The sequence below is a fragment of the Erithacus rubecula genome (genome assembly GCF_903797595.1).
Source record: "Erithacus rubecula genome assembly, chromosome: 4".
In the NCBI taxonomy this organism is placed as follows: Eukaryota; Metazoa; Chordata; class Aves; order Passeriformes; family Muscicapidae; genus Erithacus; species Erithacus rubecula.
The window spans coordinates 20,524,171-20,546,706 of record NC_136686.1 but is presented as its reverse complement, the minus strand read 5'-3'; the positions used below and the strand labels follow the sequence as shown (position 1 = coordinate 20,546,706).

Sequence of the window (22,536 nt, the reverse complement as noted above, 5' to 3'; positions counted from 1 at the left end):
AAGGCTTCTGGTGTCTGAGGCGTTTGCACGGTGCTGGCAGCACCCCAGCACCTCTCCCACCCCTGCCTGGTGTGGTGCCATGGTGCTCTGCCCTCCTCAGGTGACAATGGGCTTCTTCCTGCCTTCCTTCCCACTCTTGGAGTGAGGAGTGGTCATGCATTGGGGCTGTCCCTCTTGATTCTTGGTGCCCACTAACTCCTAATCCCAGTGTTGCTCCTTCACCAAGGACTTTTTGTAGGCACACCTTTCCACTCTTTCAGAGATGACTGAGGTTTGGCATATTGTTTCTAGCACCCAACTGCTGTTACTCTATACTGACTCCTTGTGAGTTTCTGAACATCATTTACACCAGAAGTAGCTTGTCTGTATTGGTACTTAAGTGCCACCAAGACCACTCTTTTTCCTGCTTCTTGTCCTCTGAAACGTTCTGGCTGTTTCATTTGCTTGCTTCTAAAATTACCTGCCTTTATCTGCTTTTGCTCAGAACTTCTGCTGGCTTTCCAATTCCCTCTTCTAAGTCTTATAGTGGCTTTCCATTAGACTTCTCTGGGGGAAATCAGTAAAGATCAAAATGTGTTAACTTATCAGTTAGGCAGGCTTAACCCAGCTTTCAGCAATAGCTTCAAGTATGTTTAATGCAGCCCTCTTTGCCTATCAATTGTCTTAAAGTTACCACAGATAAACTTTTTTTGGAAGGGACTTAAAATGGTTATTTAACATTTTATTCCAAAATGAAGATTGACAGAAATGGAAAAGTCTTTTGAATTTTTATTTTTTTAATGTGAAGTGTTAAGAACTTCATTGTGAAAATAAAACTTTGGCCAAGTCTGATTTATACACCAAAAAACCAGTGCACCTCCCAAACAAAAAAACAAAAAAACAACAACAACAAAAAAATCAAAACCGAATTTATTTTATCCTGAAGGCCATTCATTTGAAAAGTGGGCTTGAATTAGAATAGAAATTAAGTCTTTGAAGAAGTCCAGTGAAAGAGGGCTATCCATCTTTCCATTCATGTCTTCATTAGATGTTGCTGAGTGACAGTAAATAGCCCTGCAGTGTGTCAGCTTCTTACTACATTGAATGATAAACTGTAAACTGAATTAAAATATCTAATGCTGTTTCTTGTTTTGTGTATTTCAAGGGTCCTAGAGGTGAAGCAGTTGGTGCTATAACTCTGCCATTGCCTGGCAGTTACTTGATCGTCCGAGCTGCTTCAGAATCAGATGGTAAATAGATACTTCATGGACTTTCAGCACTGACAGTAGTTAGATATGAGAAAGATGGTTTCAATTGTCTTATCATGTCTGTTATAGCACTGTGATTGTGGTTTAATTGTTGTTAAGGTTCTCATTTAATTTAGAGCATTCAGTTTTTTTGGTAGCCATACTTTTTCATAGTTATTAAAGGAGAATATTGACCTGAAGTAAAAGTTTTTGAACTCCTTACAGTTGATTGGGCAGAGGAGGAGGAAAGAGTTATCTGTGATTTAGCTGTATTAATGTCTAAATATCAAGTGCCTTTGTAAAGTGCAAATATGGGTGTATTCTTATTAAAGCATTTGTGTGTTAAGTGCAGCAGTTGCACAGAGGTCTAGTAGTAAAAGTTCCTTCAAAATGTGGTTCTGTAAACACCCTTTAACTGGGAAGGTGGTGATCAGTGCAACTGCCTTCTAAAGTTACAATGTGAAAAAAACTTAAGACTGTTGTGTAGCTCTTTCTAGCAGGTGCTTTTCATCTACTGTTAATGAAGCATACCCCTGCAGACTTTAAAAATAGGACTCTCTCTGCCTTCTTTGTTGAGAAACAGATTAAATACATGGAAACGAAGTAAGAAGGGAAAAGAATGCACAAATTTATTCAGTTACTTTTTGCCAAAGAAGATTAGAGTATCTGCTTTTGATCTTTTGAAATGTTACACGCTATCATTATAGCTCCTTTTCCACACTATTATCATATTATTTGGGTGCATTTTGCCAAATGATGCTGTTACTTAGTCTTCATAACTAGAGCAGAGCTGCAGGCAACTTCGGGAACATTCCACAGTCATAGCCTGGATGGAACCAGACTTGAATCAAGGAAGAAATACTGGGATACGCTCTAACAAAGTCATGATTTACTTTGCTTGTCCTGCCCTGAAGCAGCCCTTGTACTGAAGCTGGGTGGTTGTGAGTTGTTCATAAGTCCCCACCAGAGTGTAAAATCCAATGCAGTGTCATGTGGAACAACTCTGAAGTGAGTTTTCAGAGGCAATGCAAGCAGGCCCAAAGGGCTGATTTTCCCACTGATTTTCCCAGTTAGGAAACAGAAGTGGTATAGTTCTGTTAAATCCATTTTTTTTTTTTTTAGTCTAATACTAAATATGTCTTTAGGCAGGTGTTGGATGGATGCTTTGGAGCTGGCACTGAAATGTTCAAGTCTCCTTAAACGTACAATGATTAGGGAAGGGAAAGAACACGATTTGAACTCCTCAGCTGACAGTACTCAGGTTTCTTTCTACGGTCTGCTTCGTACTAACAACCTGCACGGTGGAGAAAACTTACCGTAAGTGAATAAATTACTAAACCTTATTGCTTTCTGGCAGAACCTTGTAGTGACAATTTTACCACAGGGAGACAAAGGGTACAGTTTGTTTTGCTCCTGAGTTCTCTTTATATGCCTTATTTGCAGTGTGTTTTATGCCCTGCACATAAAATTTAAAAATCTCTTTTTTAAGTAAAGTGAATCCAGGGGAAAGCTTGACCCAAGGAACTTGGAGTATTCCATCTGTAAGTTTAAGTACTCAGTTAAACTGTTCGGAAAAGAAAAAAATTAAACTTTTAAGTCGGTGTCTCTTGTTAGCTTCAGAGAGGTGGTTATGTCCCAGGCTTATCAGTGTCATTTGGCAGTTCAGTGAGAAGAGTATACATCCTATATGTTTCCAGTAAGGCTAGTTTGACACTGCTGCCACCTCAGGCTTGATACTGGCAATTTTGGTATGTATTTTATTAAGATTCTGGTTTGGAAACAATAAAATGATTGTGTAAAGTTGAAGATTCATGTAGCTTTTGTTTTTAATAGGTTAAATGACAGTGAAATCGACAGGCATCCCTTCAAAGATCAAGATACATATTCTGACAAGTCTGATAAGGAAAATGACCATGACCATGACCACGAGGAATCTGAAAACGATGCGCTGGAGAAAAGTGAAGAAAGCGATAGTGACACATCAGAGCGACAGGATGATTCTTACGTTGATCCAGAACCAGCTGATGTCAGGGAAACTACTTACTTAGAACAGAGTCATGAAGAACTTGGGGAGGTAAAAGTGCTGTTGATGTATTGAGCAAACAGCTTCTCCAAACAGTAAGCTGATACTTTAAGGGTCAGACTACACTTGAAAGCTGACTTGCAGGATTGACTTTCATATTTTCAGCAATAATGTATAGAAGAGGCTCTGCACACCCATATTCTGCTCTGCCTTGCCACTCTTGTGCTAATGTATGAGATTTTAACAGAGATAATGAAATTACATGGTGTATTACTCTGACAGAAGGTACAGAAAGGGCCACCTGCAGCAGAAGTTCTTCATGACTACTTCTTTTGTTGTTACTTCTGTTTGGGTTTTCCTTCAAGTAAAAATCTTTGAGTTGAAGGTTTGAATGCAACCTGGCACTAATTTATTTTTTTTCCCCACAAGACAGAAGTTAGGCAGTTGTAGTCTGCAGAATTTAGTGTAAGGCTTGCTGTGCTTCAGATGTCACTTTGCATTCTAATGATTCCCCAGAGCTGCTATTCCACTTCTGCAGGTTGTCTTATATATTTCCCTATACAGGCAAATATTACAGGGATTTGTTAACCAAAAATCCTGGTAACAGAAATTGAAATAAGTCTTTTCACAATTTTTTCTCCTCTAAGAGAAATGACTATGAGATTTTTATTTTTTTTAATACTCATGGAGCTTGAATATCTTATGTTTTAGTGCTTTCTAGAACCATGTCTAAACAAAGAATATTTTAGGAAAAGCTGAGGACTTTAAAGTGACAAATTTTTGAGTATGCATTTTAGAACTGTTCTAGAAAAAGGGATGCTTTCTCTACAACCACTGCTCTTGATTTCAGAAACTAAATGGGATAATATCTCCCCTCTACTTGAACAGAAAGAAGTATGGGATGTGGCTACTGGTTTTGCTCAATTGCTCCTAAGTCGTGTATTTTTTTAAGGAAAACCACTGATGCTGATGACTGATCCAAGGCAGTGAGAAGCATAAACATGCCAGCTTTTATGGTTGGGAAAAGCTGGTAGAATGAACAGCCCTTTGGTGTATAAGTCCTTCATGTGAGAAGAGAGTGATGCAGTTGATGCCTAGGAAAGGTCTAAGGAAGGATATCTGAGCAACATTCTACCTCAGATTTCTCCAGCCTAGAGATGATGAAAGCAAATGCGGTTTTTAATGCTGGATAGGATATCCATCATACTTAATTAAAGATGTATAATGAGTGTATTTATAGAAACTTGATCTAACTTCCATAGTTGCTTCAGCATCCCAGAGCGGTTTATTTTAAGTATCCCATTTCCCGTTCTCACTGTAACCTTAGAATGTGTTGACCTGTCTTCTGGAGGATTGTTTGTTTTCTCCTTTCTGTAAGCAGTTTTTTGGCTCATCCTAGGCAGGTGAGGCTGCTCAGACAGAAGAAGTGTCAGAAGAAAACAAAAGTTTCATCTGGACACTACTGAAGCAAGTCCGGCCAGGAATGGACTTGTCCAAGGTTGTACTGCCTACGTTTATTTTGGAACCTCGCTCTTTCCTGGACAAGCTGTCTGATTACTACTACCATGCAGACTTCCTGTCTGAGTAAGTCAGTCCTGTCTCTGGTTTTCATTCTTACCATTTTTTAAATTAAAATAGGTAACAGTGGCAGATACTGTCATTTTCTGAAAGCTAACTGCCTTGATAGCTCATATGTGCATCTTGAAGTCTGGCCCCTCTTGCAGTTTAATAGCAGTCGTGCTGCAGGCATTTCTGGTTTAGCTTCTGAAGACTGGTTGAGACTTCTGAAAATGAGGGTTTTTTTTCTCCAAGAAGCACATTTAAAATGAGAAACCGATATTAGTTAATTTTTTTTAATACAGTGTCAAGTTCTCTTTAGATTTACAGTTGCCTGCTCAAATGTAGCTAATAAATTAAAAAATGTAAATTGAAATATTATTCAGTTCATAGCTTTGCATGTAAGTAGGCTAGTAGTAAAAAGATACAAAAGTAGTAACCTATAAATGGAAGAACTTGAGTGGAGGTGGGCCAGAATTTAATGTTATAAAGAACAGACTCAAATATTGAAATACTGTTTCAGGCATTTTTGTTTGACTTCAATTTTCAGACAATTATTTAAAAACTGTAAATTTGGTGAGGTTGGGTTGAAAGTTTTACAGTAATGCAAATCACAGACCTGTTTTAGTCAGCTCCTAGATTCAAGATATGTCATTGATAGCAAGTTATAAATGATGCAATACTGATACTTGTTCTGTATGTTCTGTTTCACAGAGCTGCTCTTGAAGAGAATGCTTACAATCGTATGAAACAAGTAGTGAAGTGGTATTTGTCAGGATTCTATAAAAAGCCAAAGGTATACTTTCACGTATTATTTTGTCTTTAGTCACTGTGTCTAGTTAGAGGACTTAGGGATATGCTGGAGTAAGTTTTTATTCTTAAATGTATATTTTAATGCATTTTTTTAAAAAGCAAAGTTAAGTTTTTATTGCTTAAACAAACACATCATGGAAATTTTTTGTCCCAGGCCATGCTTAAAATAGACTGTATTCAATTGTGTTTGTCCCTTGGAGTAGAAGGTGAACTAAAATTTTTTTATAAAGTTGAGCCAGTTCCATCTTTACCATTCTTCAGTGATAACCGTCTGAAATTGGAGGACTAATGTTTCCATCACTTCATTTAGCTTTGCCTGAAATGCTTTTCATAGTCATGTTGTTGGGAAATAGTACTGACAGAAGGTACTTACCACCTAACTTCAGATAAAGGCTCTGTAATAATTCTGCAAAAAAACCCCAAACCCTTACACTGTATGTCTTTACCTGTAGAATAATTTAGTGGATATACTGAATGTACAAAAATTTCCATAGAATGAAGAGCAGACTAAATGAGCATAATATTCAAATGATTGGATCAAGTACCTTAATACAGTACTTTCCTGTGTGTCTTACCTCCACTGATAGAATGATAAATGTTTTGTGACTTGTGTACATGCACAGTGTGGTTACTCTCTATTCAATTTCTCTTTAGGGACTAAAAAAGCCGTACAATCCTATACTTGGAGAGTTTTTCCGCTGCATGTGGATTCATCCAAGGACAAACAGCAAGACTTTTTATATTGCAGAACAAGTAGGTGCAATGACTGCAAAAAATACTTTTAAGAAAAATAAATGTATTGTATATTTGTGCTAGTTAAATGCTATGATAGTTTCAGAAAATTTATTGAAATGTACAAATAATATCCTAAAACCTCTCCTGGGGAGCATAATTTTCTTACAGATGTCTCTTAAGTGTGCCTTCCTAAAGAGAGAGGAGGAGGAAGGTTTTTCCAGTAATTCTGTTCCTCCTCCCCTGGAACAAGTCAAGTGCTGATTTTTTTAATTGTTAAAATTCAATAGGTGATTGCTTGATCTCTAACGATTTTAGTTCAACTTCACATATATTGACTGCATTCTAATATGGGCAGCTTGAATTTTGCATTGTTATTATTAGCTCAAAGTTTATACTACATTTACTATATTGCTTGTTTATGTTTTTCTCAAATATGTGGTTGTTTCCAACAGGTGTCACATCATCCTCCAATATCTGCCTTCTATGTCAGCAACCGCAAGGATGGGTTTTGCCTTAGTGGTAGCATTCTGGCCAAATCAAAATTCTATGGTAAACAATGGGGATTTTTTGGTTACATGTGTATTGAGGGATGCAAATTTCGTGCATGTGAGCTGTGTTTTGTGGATGAAAGAAGACTGTTAGAAGAGTCAGTGTTTGGGTTGTTGTATTGTCCTTTCCTTACAAAGTTTTTGTTTCTGGTCTTAAGAATTTTAATTTCTGTTTTTGGAGTGGTTTACTTTTTAATTGGAGACACTGTGTATTATAGTGGCTTCACTAGACAGGAGAGGTTGCAGTGTTAAATATATTTATGTTCTTAACTGTATTGCTTAGTTATAAGGGAATGTTGACTGTTGTCTTGTAGGGTGAGAAATGTGACAGTCTGTCTTTGAATTTCAGGGAATTCACTATCTGCCATACTAGACGGAGAAGGACGGCTAACGTTTCTAAATAGGGGAGAAGATTATGTAATGACAATGCCATATGCCCATTGTAAAGGTAGTGGATTTTTTCATTCTATAGATGGCAAAGTTAAGAGAAAATAAGTTTGTTATTCTTAACAGTTCATTATTCTAAATAATGTGCTGTGTTGGATTCAAGCCTGTCATCTGGAGGCGAATGTTCTGAACATTGGCAGCATTGGTGGCTCTAGGCTTCCACATATTATGTCAGGAGAAAGATACATCTGTTGTGTAAGCCATGTTTTAATTTTTGACACGGGAAAAAATGTTTTTCATAACTAGTAAGAAATAGTAAGAGTGTATGTATATAGTTATGTCACTCCATGACATTAATTTACTGTTTGAGGTGCCTCTTTTTAGAGCGGGAGCCTTTCTGCTATTTTCCTCTTGTAAACATGAAAGACAGTGTAGTATCTACACCACAGTGTGATTTGATTGTAAATCATGAACATTTGTCCTTAGTTTCACTTTGGAAATTAAGGCAGTGCTTTGTAAAGTTTTCTGGAAGATCAATGATGGCACAAAATAGATACCAGAATTACTAATTTTTAAGCTCTCACTTAATCAGTATTGTCTACCCATATACTCCAGAATTCCCTTTCAATATACACAGAATCACACAGGAAAAGTCATCTGAAAAATGCATTTTTATCTCTGGCACAAGCATGTTTACTCTACGAATTGTACCCAAGTAACTTAGGTTTTGTTAACCCTAAACAAACTTTGTTTTGTTAAGTTTAAAACATTAGTTTTAGCTGGGAGTTTTTGATTTTTTTTCTTCTTTTCTCTTGCAGGAATTCTTTATGGAACAATGACCTTAGAGCTTGGGGGAATAGTCAACATCACCTGTGAGAAAACTGGCTACAGTGCAACAATTGAATTCAAACTCAAGGTTAGTGACCACTGTGAGTGGGCATAAGAAGGAGAGTTAACATAACAATTGCATAAGCTAAGCAAAGGTTTATGAACTACTTCTGGACGGTTTCTGAAAAATGCAGTTGCCATCCTTGAGGTGGAAACTGAATTAAAGCTGAAAAAACAGTTTTCAAGAAGTTTGCACACGGAGAGGAAAACAGTATTTAGTTGAAATTATTGGGGAAAATTAAACATGGGAGGCTATGGTAACTGACAGTTTTACTTGTCAGTCCACAGAATCCATGTGCAGCCTGTCAAAAGGCCAAAGAAAATCCCTGGCAATTGTTGTTTTTTGCAGAAGATAATCTCTAGTAACAAATGGCCCAAAGCTGTGAAATTAGTGTAGCAAATGACTGTGTCCTTTGGGATATCGTGCCACTGTTTTCTGCATTATTTTATGTTTTCTTTCCACATATGTTAGACAATACTTTTACTCATAAAATATTTTAAGAAGAAGAGAAAGAAAAACCTACTTACTCTGGTTTTAGACTTCTTTAAGATTAAAAAGGTAGAAGGTACAATATGAAAGATAGTAGGGCTGTTTACAGCATATTTCATAAATTCACATTTTTCCTTAAGACTAAACATATAAACAAAAATAATATGTTATTAAAATAAACATGAAACTATCTCTTTTTGTTTTGCAGCCTTTTTTGGGTAACAATGACAGTGTTAACCAAATATCAGGGAGAATTAAGCTTGGCAAAGAAGTTCTGGCTTTTTTAGAGGGCCATTGGGTAAGTAGTGAGTGAGGCTCTTTTATAAATTCTGGCTCACGGTTGAGACAGGTGAAAATAGCACTTAAATACAAAAATAGACTCATGTTTAAAAAAAGTTAAGTACTGCTTTTGCAAAAAGTATTCAAGAAAGTATAGAATCATCATTGTTCTATTTGCAGCTCTTAAATGGGGGAAAAGTGCATGTTTAAGTAGTTTATGATGAAAATGAAATGAAGCTTCACAGTGAAGCTTGTGAAATATTTTGGTATATTAGTACTGTGAAGAGTTTTTATGGCACCAGCATGATATATTTATGGTTGTTTCAGCTCTTGTAAGGTGACTTGGCATCACTCATTTTTGGATGTAGTAATGACTCCACTGCACGTCTGTTCCAAGCTATAACCTAGCACAGAGGGTGGAAATGGAATTTTAAACTTAGCATATCTCATTATTCTTAACTGCATGCATTCTAAAGAAAATAATTTCTTATTAAAAAAAAAAAATAAAATGTTTTTTTGTTATTTTGTTACTCTTTGAGATAATTGCAATTAAGATACCAATCATATCTGTTACAGGACAGTGAAGTTACTATTAGTGACAAGAAGACAGGTGTTTCAGAGACATTCTGGAACCCAACATCTGATATAAAGCAGCGTAGATTACATAGATACACTGTGAAGTTTGAAGAGCAAGATGACTTTGAGTCAGAGAAGTAAGTTCACTTTAGAACCATGTATTTATTTTTCCAGAATAAAATTTATAATCTTCTCCAAATTAGAAGCAAATTATCATTACTTTCCCATGTTTGATGATACTAGCCTTTGATGATAAAAGAAAGTAACACTGTTAAATATAACATCATTATTTATATACTTTACAATCAGGGAGATCTTGATAGAAATGTAGATAAAACATCTATTAAAATGTAGTATTCTCTTTGGAGGGTGGTCCATTTACTTAGCCTATAATTGAGGAAATTGTTTGCAATTATTTCTATCAGCCAGATTGTGACTGGTGATTCTGTATATTGTTCATTTGTCAGGCTTTGGCAGCAAGTGACAAAAGCAATAAACAATAAAGACCAAACGGAAGCTACTCAGGAGAAACATATTCTGGAAGAAGCTCAGAGAAAAAGTGCCAAAGAGAGGAAACTTAAGGGTGAAGTGTGGAAATGCAAGCTGTTTGATCAGGATGCAGTCACAGGAGAATGGCACTACAAATATGCTGAGTGAGTCCTGGAGTGCTTGGAAATATTGCTGGGCCTCTTCCTGTGGTTTCAGTAGCAAAAGAACTGATCCATATAGCTTATTTATGTATAATGACATAGCTGTGCTATATTCTAGATTTTTTGGGGCATGGCAGTTTGGGGTGCATTGTCCTCCCTTTTTTCCTCCCTAGACTGACCAGAACATATATACAGATTTTCCCAAACTGGAAAATATGGTACCTATGGACATACCAACTGGGAATCAGAAAATCTAGTGTCTGAAAATCAGAGAAGCCTGTGCTTAGCTGTATTGAGCCATTTAATTTGTTACATTTAGAATAACTCTGTTTTTTGTAACTCTGTAAATATTGGTTTTCAGCAATAGTTAATGCTGGGACCAGGTGGCTCTGCCTGGCTGTCAGATATGTCCTGCACATGATTGTGAATCTCTTTGTGTGATGCTCTGGGTCAGTAGCTGAAGATGTAGCTGTCTCCCTGACAGCTGGAAGGGTGCATTCTGTGTCCTCACCAATGTTGCAAATGTCACCTTGAAGATGAGCCCTTCACTAGTGATGGTTTTCACAAAGCACCCATGTTATGCTGATTTTTTTTTTTTTTTTTTTCACTACCCAGCATGCTTCTGTATTGTAGGGCTTGTAAAAGCAAAAAAGCCAAAGATGATACACAGTTAACAAACTGAATTCATAGATGCTGGAAACATATTCCCGTGGCTAAACCTAGTAAGCCTTTACCTCTCTGTACAAGAATGGTGATACTGAGGTCATGGCCTAAGTGTACAGGGAATAGTAGAGGAATCCTCAATACTTTACGTGTCTCCAGCAAATTTGCAATTCGGAGCTTTCCTGGAACCAAATATGGAATCTGTGTATTTAATAACTCTCAGTAAGTTTATATTCCATGTATTTCATTGGTTTCTTATTAAGTTTGTGCAGACTTTCACCACTGAAAACATTGTGCAGCAGGGAAATTCCCCTGCTAAATGCTCAGTGAAGCACCCTCTCTTGGTTTGAATCCTCTAATGCTGTTTATGCCTCTTCCTGTTGGAATAGTTGTGAACAGTCCAGCTGAACTGACTGCCCATACTCTGGAACTCTGTGCAAAGCCATTAGGAAGAGAGCTGCACTTGAAATCTGTTAGACTATCCCCTTGAGCTTTGACACCTATTTTGTCAATCTGCATTATTTCTGATGTCCTTGAGGCCTTGTGGTGCAAGGATGTGCCACAGAAATTTTGTTATGTACCAGAAAGCAGTCTGCACTGACAGCATTCCCTGGAAGAAGCCTCTCTCTCCTTTCAAGCATATAATGCTGGCTCACCACCTGGCCCATGTAGAGAGCAGTCTTCTGCAGTTACTGTGAAAGATGTGTTCAGTGAGCCAGAGCATTTGTTAAGGTATCTGGATTATGGATTTAGGCATCTGGATTACAAATAGAGAAGAGAGCAATGCCTAGTTCTTAACCCAGTTACCTCAGATGACATTTAATTCAAGTCAGGTTAAGCTAAGATGTAAGTGCAGGTCTGTGTTCACAACATCTGAAACAGCTACAGCTATTTAAAAGGCATGCAGGACATGAAAGGAAATCCATGCTTAATTTACTCTCACTAAAGCTGTGCGACAGAACATTCTTCCTGCAGCTCACTTGCAGGTTTGTCCTGAAAAGTCTGTAATCAGTGGTGATGCTGGTATTTTCCTTTGGCTGCTTGCTGTTCTCCAGTCAGCTATGTGTCTTATACTGTTGTGGTTTTTTAAAAAATCTGTATCAGACTGTAATTGGAAAAACACTCTTAAAAAAAACAGAATAAGAAAAAGCATAGCTCATTAGTGTTTCATGAAACCAGTCTTACCATTAGCCACTTTAGGATGAAAGCAGGTCTGAGGTAACTGATTCTTAAAATCTCCTTCATAGGCATCTTTTAAAAGGAAAAAAAGATAACAAAAAGTAGTCTAAATATTTTTAAATTCCCCTAATTTCCCTGTAGTTTAAAATAATAACTGTATCTGAAGCAGGAAATCTTTCCATGTTTGCAAATATATATGACTGGCAAAAAAAAATCATAATGGTACTGTTGGTTAATGTAATAGTTTGTACTTTTATCAGTGGCTGGGGGTTTGATCCAGATATGAAGTACATTTTTTAGCTTTATTTGCCCTTCAGGTTAAGACTGGACCATAAGTTGAAGATCATGATGCCATGTCTGATTTCTGTATAAGGAGAGTTTTAGCCTCTTCATACTGAGTAGCTTCTGAGCAAGGAAATATTTCTTATTTAAATTGCTGTGGTATTAATAATAATAATAACACTATTATAATATATATAATATTATCTTTGTCTAGTACCAGACCATGGGACCCTTTGAATGATATGATCCAGTTTGAAAAAGATGGCACAATCCAGACAAAAGTTCGACATCGGACACCTATGGTATGTTCCAGTTCTGACAGCACATGCAAGATCCAGGAACTTATATGTATTATACATTATGTGTATAAAGATCATCACAGCATTGGGATTGATGGGAAATGCTGTTATCCTACAAAAATGTTGTCTACACAATCCATACAATGTCTTTCACTTCTGTGTTGGATCCTAAGTGGTAGAAATTACTTGATTGGATAGGAATATAAAATATGCAGACTTGAGCTCAGCAGTTTAATGTGTATTTTCCCTTAAATGGGAAGATGCACAAAATTCAGACTGCTAATACATCAAAAATTTTAGTTTGGACTTCTGTTAGATATTGTGCTTTTAACTTTCATTGTTGGAATGTGCTGGTTGGTTACAGTTTTGGTTCTCTGGAAATAAAATAAATTTATCAATTTTAGGTTACTGTTCCAAAAATCAAACGAAAGCCAGGCAGTCAGAAGATGGGAGAGAGTGGTTTCTCATCCCCAGAGCCTGATAACCAGGATTCCTCTGGGAGTGAAGGTATGAAAATATACTTTTACATAAAGAAATAATCTGAAGAGTTCAGTGTCACACATATTCTTATCTTTTTATTGTGCTTTAGTTCTATCCAATATGAAGCATGTTCTGGAAAACAAAAGGGGAAGAATGGCTCGTGTTTAATTGCAAATTTTCCTGTCTTTTTAAATGTAGTGTAGGTTGGCTTAAGTGCTGCACATATTTAATATCTAGGGAAGAATAATGGTGTTCATAAACTGTTTTCTTTCTTAAAAGGTTAATTGTTTTAATTTGTAGATTAGTACCTGTCTAGAGAGTAGATTTTTGTTGTTGGTAATATTTGCAGAAGCTAAACAATATGTTGAGTGTTTAAATGATGTTTCAAGCACTTAAGTTGCTGTCTGTGATATAGGTGCTGACTCTGAAATACAGTTTTTAATAGAAGCTAGTTAGAAAATTTTCTCCTCATTTTTACTACAGTTTTAGTTTGTCATTTGTACTTTGTTCCTTTTATGGCAGCAGTCACTTCAGTCAGTTACATCTGCCTTCTGTTTCCTTCTAGCACAACTGAAGCATAATACAAGACTAAGGAAAAAAGGGGCAGAACTTGGTGAACTACAGAGTGCCATTGAATCTATAAGGGAGACACAGGAAGACATTAAGAGGTAGTACTAATTAAAATCTTTAAAATTGTTTAGAGAATAGTTACCTCATATGTTTGGTGGTTTTTTTCTCTTAGAGGCTGCTATGTATCTTTACTCTTCTCAAATATTGATTGCTCATTCATGTTTCATAGTTTTCCTCTAAAGCTGCCTTCTGTAGGGAGCCCTAACATAGTAGAAAATGTCAAATTGTCTAGTCTGTAATTTACTGGATATTGTTTTCTATCTTACAGGGAGATCATGGCACTACGAAATAGAGTCATTTCTAATTCATCACCCTGGGACTACCATTCCTTGCAGTTTAAGCACTATGTCTTCATTGTACTCATGGTTCTGCTACAGCTTATCATTAATTTCTTGTTCAAATAAGAAGTATGAACAAGGGCCTTCTTGAACTGGAATGATCAGACTGTTACTGGGGACCATATTTTAAGCTGGACTTTAAATGATGCAATATTATGTAAAAGAACCGTGTAGCAACCACTTACAGAACTTTGCCTCAGCGTTCATGGTTCAGAATCATACTTGTGTCTACCCAGTTGCAGTAAGAATTGTGTAAGTGCCAGTACACTCTTGCTCCTGGTGTGTGCCTCTGTCTCACAGTCATATGACATCAGCCTTGTGTTTATATTGCGTCATTCTGATGAATCCTCCCCACAGAATAGATCAAGTTAAACACTGAGGTCAGACCCTGTAGGTAGGATGTGATTCCTGTTATGGTAGAATGATAAACAGGCATCCTTCATTACATATAAACATACCATTTTTGTAACAAAGAAACTTTTGAAGTAGCCAACGGCTTTTGTAAATGGCATTGGGTGTTTGGAAGTAAACTTTTGTTTAAGGTCAAACAAATACATTATTATACGAAAAATTGTGAGCGTTAGGAAATGGCAAGTAAAAAGCTCAAGTCTTTAGGAAATCTGCAATATAATGTCCTTGACTTGTTTCGGAAGTAAGAGGTTTTTATTCTGAATTACTATAAGCTTGTGAGCCAGCTGTTTTATAGTTTTAAAACTTCAGATTCATCATAAAAACATTCCCACATCTGCTGTACAGAGCACATTTTTAACAGTACAACAGTCAGGGAGGTAGTTTCAGTCTACTTGCATGAATCACAAATGTCATGGATTTCTGGTATGTTTGTAAGTCTTGAAAAATCTACAGCTTTGGATTTACATTTATGGCCACGTCACAGTAAGCAGACAAACTGCTGATGCCAGGACTCATGGTTATTTTTGAAACAAAATGTGAAGAGGTGTGCTTAGTGTGTAGCTTGAGCTGAATCTCTAGAAGGCAGTGTGGAATGGGATTCAGGCACTGTGGGTAGACTTGCAAATGAAAGTGTGTGTGTGTGTTTACACAGAGAAATGTCAGAAATTGTGTGATAGCTAACACCACATATCTCAAAACAAATAAGAGGAAAATCCAAGTGTTTGTGAAATCCCTCTTTATTGCAAATATATACTACCTACCAGAATACATGTATGCACCTTCTTAGTATGCTGTAGGCATACAAATTCATGGAAAGCTTAAGTTTGAATTCAAAACCAGGGTTTCTAACACTTTTTTTTGTTTGAAGAAATATATGCATGTATAGAATTTGTAAAATTCCAGCAAAAATGTAGTGCTGGTGAGTTCCCTGTGCCAGTCAAGCATACCAAGGCAAAAAGGGGCTGTAGAAATGAAAAGGTATTTTCAGTACCCCAGGTGAGACAACAGAAGGATGAGTGGCACTATGCGAAAAACAGCCAAGTTTGATTTCAGAGGGTCCTCTCAGAAATCAAATTCATCCTGGGCAGTGGAACAGTTCAAAAATCATGTGTGGCTTTTTGCCATGGCCAGGCTATGCTTCTGCCTTGGGCAGCCTACCTGACTCTCCAGGTGATCTGCCTTTCTGTTCTGCATCAGTCTCACTAGTATTTAGTGAAAATACTGTTTATTTGTTTATCTGTCCAGCTTATATATTTCTGTGGCTGACACTTTCAGGCACCTCTGCTCCTTGTTAATCTTTCCTCTTCCTTGGGCCTCAGCTATGTAAAAGTTTATTGTGTAAGCAGTGAACTTTAGATATTTCATATAGCTTCACCTTAGCATGGTTTGGTCTTGAATAATTTTTTCTGGAACGTATTACGTTAACCAGATCTTGTAGCCATGAGCAAGACCAAACCTGGCTGGACTTCAATTAAATCTACAGCTGATGGGGCAAGGTTTGTGAACATAGAAAGATCCTTCATAAACAAACAAAATAATTACAAATGCCTCCATCTCTAAATGGAAACTGAAGTTGTTATCCATGTATGAAAAGGCATTAAGAAAGCAGAGTATTACAGCATTCACTTTAACATTCTTAGCCTGGAATTTGGCTGCTCATTATTGCATTCAGATGTCAAAGCTTCACCTGTCTTAAGATCCATTACAAGCCTTTAAACATACTCTGAACATGAGAATAATCCAGCCAGTGAGATTTGGGCAATAACTTAAATCCCCTAAAATAATACTCTGCTAAATTTGAGGTGCTGAAACTCTTGATCGATAGTTACAAGCTTTTATCCTCCTTGTAAATAGAAATGTCCTTCTGCCTTTTCATGCTGATTTTTTTCAATCACTTCTGTTCAAGAGCAGTGAGTGACACGGTCTGCATGCATTTTTACATGGGCCACATGGTAGTGACTTGCATTTGACCCAGCCAGCTGGCTGGCTGGCAGCTTGGTGTTGGACAATGTCAGACTAAAAAGATATCCATAGCTGAAGTTCATGTTCAGCTCAATATGAGTAAAAGACTGGAACAGAGCAAAACAGAATCCTTATGCTTATTTTCCTTTTCAGCTTTTTTTTTTTTTTAGAGTTGAATTCTGTTGAAAAAGTGGTTTTAGTGATGGTCTGGAAAGGTAAAGGTTATGTGATGGAACTTTGCTAGTGAAAACCTAGCAATTTTTATTTTGCTGGGTTTTGTATGTTCCCTCACTTGAGCAGAACAAAGACACTTCTTCCCTAACTTTTACTGTACAGTTGGTCACAGACATGTATGGATCCTTTTTTCTAGTGTGTCACCGTTGTCCTCTTTAGCCATGATGTACAGCAGATCTTGACTACTACCTGCTTAAGACTGAGCTCTGCACATATATAAAAATTGATTGTACAGTTTGCAGATGTTTGAGGGCTGTGGCCTTCTAGTTTTTAAAGTTTGTAACAGCACTTGTTTTCACATTTGATTTCCAAATCCTGTTTTGTTTGGGTTTTTTTCCCTTGTACAGGAAATATCTGCAGGATTTATTGCCATGTGATTTTGTTGGGTTGGTTTGTTTGTTTTCAGATGCACTCTATGCCTTTAATTTGCCTTTTAGGTACAGGTTGCCTAATTGGGTATAGATAACCTAAGCTAAGAAAAAGTTAATATGCCATGTGAAATGCAACAAGTATCATTTTTAGCAATTATGTTTCTTGAATTTCATGTGTTGATTCCTTTGAAATAGTTGATATTACTTGATGAGGGTTTTTGTGTCCTTCCTCCCACTTGTAAAATCTCACAAATTATTTGCAAGGTAGTCCTATAAAATGTAAAGGTTGAGGTTTCTTCTTTTTAGTTTGTTGTTTGCTGCCCTTCTGTGCCTTTGGCAATTTTTTTTTCTTCATAAGACTCGTAATGATGAAAGAGACTTGTAATTCAGTGTTTCTTAAAGGCTTTTGTTTTTAGCTATTACCATTGTTTGTGTAAATAATGTGTAACAAAAAGTTCTGTACATCTCTTAAGTTTGATTATTTTTATTTCAAGAGTACCCGCAAATAACAGAAAATTTAGCAGATATTCAATCAAGTATTGTAAACAGTGCCTTCTTGATGGGTTTCTAATGTACGGAGACATGTAAAGATTTGTCAAATGTGTGCCATATATAGTATCAGACCTTTTGTCAGGGCTGTTGTTTGAGAACTGATGTTCCTGCTTAGTCCGGGGGGAGGTGGGGGGAAACAAATCTTGTAACATTACACTATTCCTTCTTTCTGGCTGGTGAGCCGAGAGTGGAGGATCTGGGATGTTTACAGTGAAGCTGCACTACTTTGTGGTAATACAGAAATAGCTCGAACAATGTAATTCAGGGCAAGATTATTTGGACTTTTTCTCCTGAACTTTTTCTCCTCTCTACCCCACCCGGCCTTTGGCTCTGCCAAGCGGGAAGAGCAGCCCTCGGGCCACAGCGCCCGCGTCCCCGTCCCGCGCTGTCCGACACGGGGCTCGGCGCTTTGTGTGAGGGATCGGAGCTCCTGCGGGCCGCCTCCAATAAAGATGTGTCGCACCTCCGCGTCTCTGGGCTCTGTGCGCCGCTCCCCGGCCCGTTCCCCTGGCGCGGTTCCCGCTGCCCAGCCCGCCCCGTCCCGCCCCTCAGCCGCTGCCGGGGCGCGGGCGGAAGGGGCGGCCCGGCCGGCGGCCGTGGCGATGGCGGCGGCCGGCCCGGAGCGGCCGTGGCCGTGGCAGGAGGCGGCGGCGCTGGCGGGCGCGGTGCGCGGCGCGCTGGGGCCGCGGGGCGGGCGGGCGCTGCTGCTGCGGCCCACGGGCGAGGCGATGGCGACGCGGGACGGGCGGCGGCTGCTGGAGGCGCTGAGCGCGGAGCCGCCCGCGGCCAGGTACCGCGGCGGAGGGGCCGGGCGGGGCCGGCGGCGGCGGCTCCCTAACGCGGCCCCTGTCCCCGCAGGGTGATGGCGGCCCGCGCCTGCAGCCACCGCGCCGCGACGGGGGACGGCGCCAAGAGCTTCGCGCTGCTGCTGGCGGCCGTGCTGGGCGGGCTGCGGGCGGCGGGCGGCGGCGCCGGGCTGCGGCGGGCGCTGCGGGCCTTCGAGGCGCAGGTGCTGGAGCGGGCGGCGGCGCGGGGGCTGCGGCGGCACGTGCTCCCGGAGCCGCTGCTGGAGGCGCTGCTGGAGCCGTACCTGGCCGGCCGGCTGGGCCCCGGCGAGCGGCGCTGCCTGGCGCGGCTGTGCGCCGAGATGTGCCGCCGCTGCGCCCCGGCCGCCGCCGCCCGCCCGCAGGTGCTGCGGCTCCTCGGCCGGCGGTTCGCGGAGCTGCACGCCGCCGTGCCCGGCCTGCCCCTGGCGAGCTCCAGGCTGCTGCCCGGCATCGTCCTCCGCAGGGACTTCGCTGTCTACTGCCCGACGGACGGGCCGCTGCGGGCCCTGCTCGTCACCGAGCCCCTGCGGCCCGCCCTGACTGCCCCCGGTGTCGAGTTCGTCGTAGCCTCCGAAGGTCAGTATCAGGCTTCCCTGCGCTGGATCACCGACAGGACAGAAGCCTTAATGAAACGCTTGCAGAGTAACAACGTGAAGCTGTTGCTGTCGAGTGCGAAGCAAGAAGAAGTAGTTATCTACTATGCCAAATTATATGGTGTGTCTGTGGTAGAGTGCTTATCGGCAGACGAAATGGCCCTTATCAGGGAAATCACCGGTGTCTCCCCTTACACACCTTTGGGTGATAACACGGACAGAGAAATAACCGAAACTGCGGTGGTAACGTTTTGCCAGCCCTTGGTGCTCGTCTCCAAGAGATGCGTCCACATTGGCTTCAGCAGTGCGTGTGCCTTCCAGCCCCATTGCCTGATCCTGTGTGCGCCGGTGGATGCTGTTAATGAGCAACATGCGGCTGCTGTACAAGAGGCGTTCACAATGCTGCAGCAGCTGTTTAAAACAATTCATCTGAGGGAGGAATGGGAAGCAGAAGGTGAAAGCCAGAGCAAAACCTTAGATGTTTGCACTTGGCATTCTTCAGCTACTCAGAAACAACTGGTAATAGAAAATACTTGTAGTAATAACCAGGTTTCTGAATGTCAGTTGAAAGCACTTGGTGATGAAACAGAGAGAAAAGTTTTAGACCCTGATAAAAGTGATCTGCTGGTCCACAGTCAAAAGAACCACAGCACTCCTGTGTTAGTGGCATGTAACACTGATACAGTCACCGCATGTGAGTCCCTGGATGTTGGAAAAAATCTAGAGAAAACACGTTGCCATACATTTCCATTTAAACAGGAGAGTTGTGCAGGTATTGCACAGGATTATGCCAACTGCCTCATAGAAGCAGGATCAGTTTTGCCAGTAGGAGGTTACTTTGAAATCCTGTTACATTACTATATTCAGGACTATGCAAAACAGTGTCAGCAGTCAGAGGTAATCATTGTATCTAACATCGTTGCTGATGCTTTGCTAAGTATTCCCAAGGCCTTGTACCAGACAGCAAAACGAGATGGCTTTACCAAATTCTATCTTGAAACCATTAATTTACTCAAAAAAAATCAGCCACTGCCTGTAAACAATGAAGGCTTAGAGTCAGTGTATTGCAAATACCAGTTAGTCATTTCAGTTCTCCATTGTGTTACAGAGCTTCTCTCCATAGACTTAGTAATTGGTGTTAGACGGCCACTCCAGAAAATTGAGGATCATGACTCAGAAGATGACTGTTGAAATCGTTAATAAAGATTGATTTTGATTATGTGTTGTTTTCCTATGTTTTCTTGACAAATGGACACCCTCAAAAGTCAGTGCTAGAGACTAAAAGATGCTTCTTCTCAGAAGATAATAGTTACCTAGCTGAGAATGCGGAAAAGTGGATTGTAAACAACATGAACTTGACATTTTGAGCGTGAGGAAGTGTAGCCAATTTCCACTGCAGAACATGGGTAGTGCAGTCTCCATCCACATGCTGAGGATCCTGTGTACATTCAAGCCAAGGGTCAACTTTGCCTTGTTTGGTGGATTGAGTATTTTCATAAGCTAAATTTGTTTTCTTGGCATGTTAAATTTTGCCAGCATGGCAAAGCCACTGGACTTTCAAGTTACAAACCAAGGGGTGGATTTTGTAGCCTTTATAATTAGCTGGATTAAGTTTTTTTTTTTTTAAATAAAAGTATATTGTATACATCATGAGTTTGACTATAAAGGGAAAAATATAACTCTTGTTAAACTGTTGAGCACTGGGACAAACAGCAATAAACCACTCTTGTGTATCCCAATGAAGAATTTTTTGGTAGGAGATGCAGCATTTTTATCTTCCATTGAGTTCATTTCAGTTGAGCTAGAAGAGTTAAGAATAATTTCATAGCATGACTTTACGGCAGTTTCTCTAGAAAATTAGTTTATGTGGCATTGCTTAGTACAACTATAAATTTTAACTACCATGGGTTGAGGTCCTGCCATAAAAGGCTGTGTACTTACGAGAAAAATTCATCCAGGCACTAATCCAGTTCTGTGTGAAAAACCTGAGATAGTTCAGTCTTTGATCATTACAGATTTTATTCTGGGTTTGTTTTTTGTTTGGTTCTGTTTTTCCCTAATTCTTTTTTCCCGAAAATTTTCACTATATTAATATTTGCTGTAAGCTCAGTAGCACTTGCATGCATGCCTCCCTTTCTACTGGGTCCTAAAAACTACAGGTTTGATGGAGGAGGTTTTTGAGTAACCTGACCAGCTGTAGCTGATAATTAGTTCTCTGTGTGTTTCCCAGTGTTGCATAATACTGAGAGTAATGGCTTCAATGGCTATTTTTTTTTTAATCTACCATTAAATAAGATTTAGTGGGGCTGTTTAAAACCATAGGCATAAATCATATTTACCTGCTATACCTGAGATGATTACAACTAGAGATTTTCCCCTCCATTAATTAATGCTTTTCCTTTTTCAATTTTTTTCAGAAGACTCAAACTACCCAAGTTCTTTCAGGTGGTTTGTTGTTGAAGCATTGTTCAGCAGTGCTTCATTTGACTACAGCTTTTACATATATTCCTGGTAATATGAAACATGGTAATTTTTTTTCCCTCACTAATGCACTCTTACAGACATCTGCAGATGAACAATAGTGAAACACAGGGCTCACTACAGTGATTTCTTTAATAAAGAACTAAGGACAGTAATTCTTTTTGTTAGAATCTTTTGGCAGGTCTGGGGGTGGAGGAAAATTAAATAGGGAGGAAAGAGAATCCCATTCTTGCTGCTGCCATGTCCTCTTGGAAGCTGCTTAAAGCAACAGGTCCAATATGAGCCAAGAGAAATCTCCGTTGTGAAAGATTTTGGAGCTGCATGCCCTATTCTGCCTGGATGGGGTTGGGAGCTCCCACCAGCCCTGGCACTTCAGCAGCCACTTGGGTCTGCATTTTACTGCTGTAATGAGCTGATGAGACAGTTTTGCTCTTGCACAAGTTTCTCCAACACTCTCTTCAAACCACTGACCAATTTTCTGGCCAAAGATGAGTGATTTGCTCTGTGGTAATCTATCAGCTGTGGCACTGAACACGTGAAGCCTGGTGGCAGCAGGGGTTCTCTGCAGAAGCAGCTTTTGTTTCTGAATCAAGGTGCTGTCTAAATAAAGAGAGTACTGTGGCATTTCACATTACTTTATACCATTTGCACATCTGGTTACTTTGAGGTGTACTGCAGTTTCTTTGAAAGGTTAAAAATATTTTGTTACATGAATGGCCTTCTGTTCATTTGATTTAAATTGTGTCATTCTTACTGAGAAGAAGAAAGTCCAGAAATTTTATCATATATAGAACTCTTGCTGTTGCATGCTAGAGATGCAAAGGAGAATTAAAAAATGATGGTTATATAAAACTTCCTTCTGACCTGTTTTTGGTGAAACCTCTTGAGTCTGAAGATTCATTGAAGCGGGAACTATATTTCTTTGACTTCTCTGTCCTTTTATATTTTATGAATGATCAGTTTTCCATTTTGAATTACTGTTTCCCTGTTCTATCTGCAGAACTGGGAACATGGCAGACTTTTCTCTTGGAGAGGAATGTCCCTTCCTTCTTTGTCCTGGTC

General features: G+C 39.5%; 2 protein-coding genes across 7 annotated transcripts in view; both read left to right on the top strand.

Moving 5' to 3' along the window:
- OSBPL8 (oxysterol binding protein like 8) overlaps window positions 1-17,658 on the top strand; it is a 52,276-nt gene extending 34,618 nt beyond the window's left edge. For all 6 annotated transcript variants that reach the window (XM_079304832.1, XM_079304830.1, XM_079304831.1 and 3 more), the window contains 16 exons: window positions 1,145-1,229; window positions 2,372-2,543; window positions 3,060-3,300; window positions 4,649-4,833; window positions 5,521-5,602; window positions 6,274-6,372; window positions 6,807-6,903; window positions 7,252-7,350; window positions 8,108-8,205; window positions 8,876-8,965; window positions 9,523-9,659; window positions 9,990-10,175; window positions 12,511-12,598; window positions 13,000-13,102; window positions 13,641-13,743; window positions 13,974-17,658. In XM_079304832.1, the coding sequence (XP_079160958.1) occupies window positions 1,145-1,229; window positions 2,372-2,543; window positions 3,060-3,300; window positions 4,649-4,833; window positions 5,521-5,602; window positions 6,274-6,372; window positions 6,807-6,903; window positions 7,252-7,350; window positions 8,108-8,205; window positions 8,876-8,965; window positions 9,523-9,659; window positions 9,990-10,175; window positions 12,511-12,598; window positions 13,000-13,102; window positions 13,641-13,743; window positions 13,974-14,109 (2,001 nt within the window). In that variant the 3' untranslated portion in view covers window positions 14,110-17,658. The remainder of the gene's footprint in view (window positions 1-1,144; window positions 1,230-2,371; window positions 2,544-3,059; window positions 3,301-4,648; window positions 4,834-5,520; window positions 5,603-6,273; window positions 6,373-6,806; window positions 6,904-7,251; window positions 7,351-8,107; window positions 8,206-8,875; window positions 8,966-9,522; window positions 9,660-9,989; window positions 10,176-12,510; window positions 12,599-12,999; window positions 13,103-13,640; window positions 13,744-13,973) is intronic.
- A 472-nt stretch (window positions 17,659-18,130) lies between these two features.
- On the top strand, window positions 18,131-20,212 carry BBS10 (Bardet-Biedl syndrome 10). Its single transcript, XM_079304836.1, has 2 exons — window positions 18,131-18,363; window positions 18,432-20,212. Exons 1-2 carry the CDS (start codon window positions 18,176-18,178, stop codon window positions 20,182-20,184), a joined length of 1,941 nt encoding a protein of 646 aa, XP_079160962.1. The 5' UTR covers window positions 18,131-18,175; the 3' UTR covers window positions 20,185-20,212.
- Window positions 20,213-22,536: the final 2,324 nt, after the last annotated feature.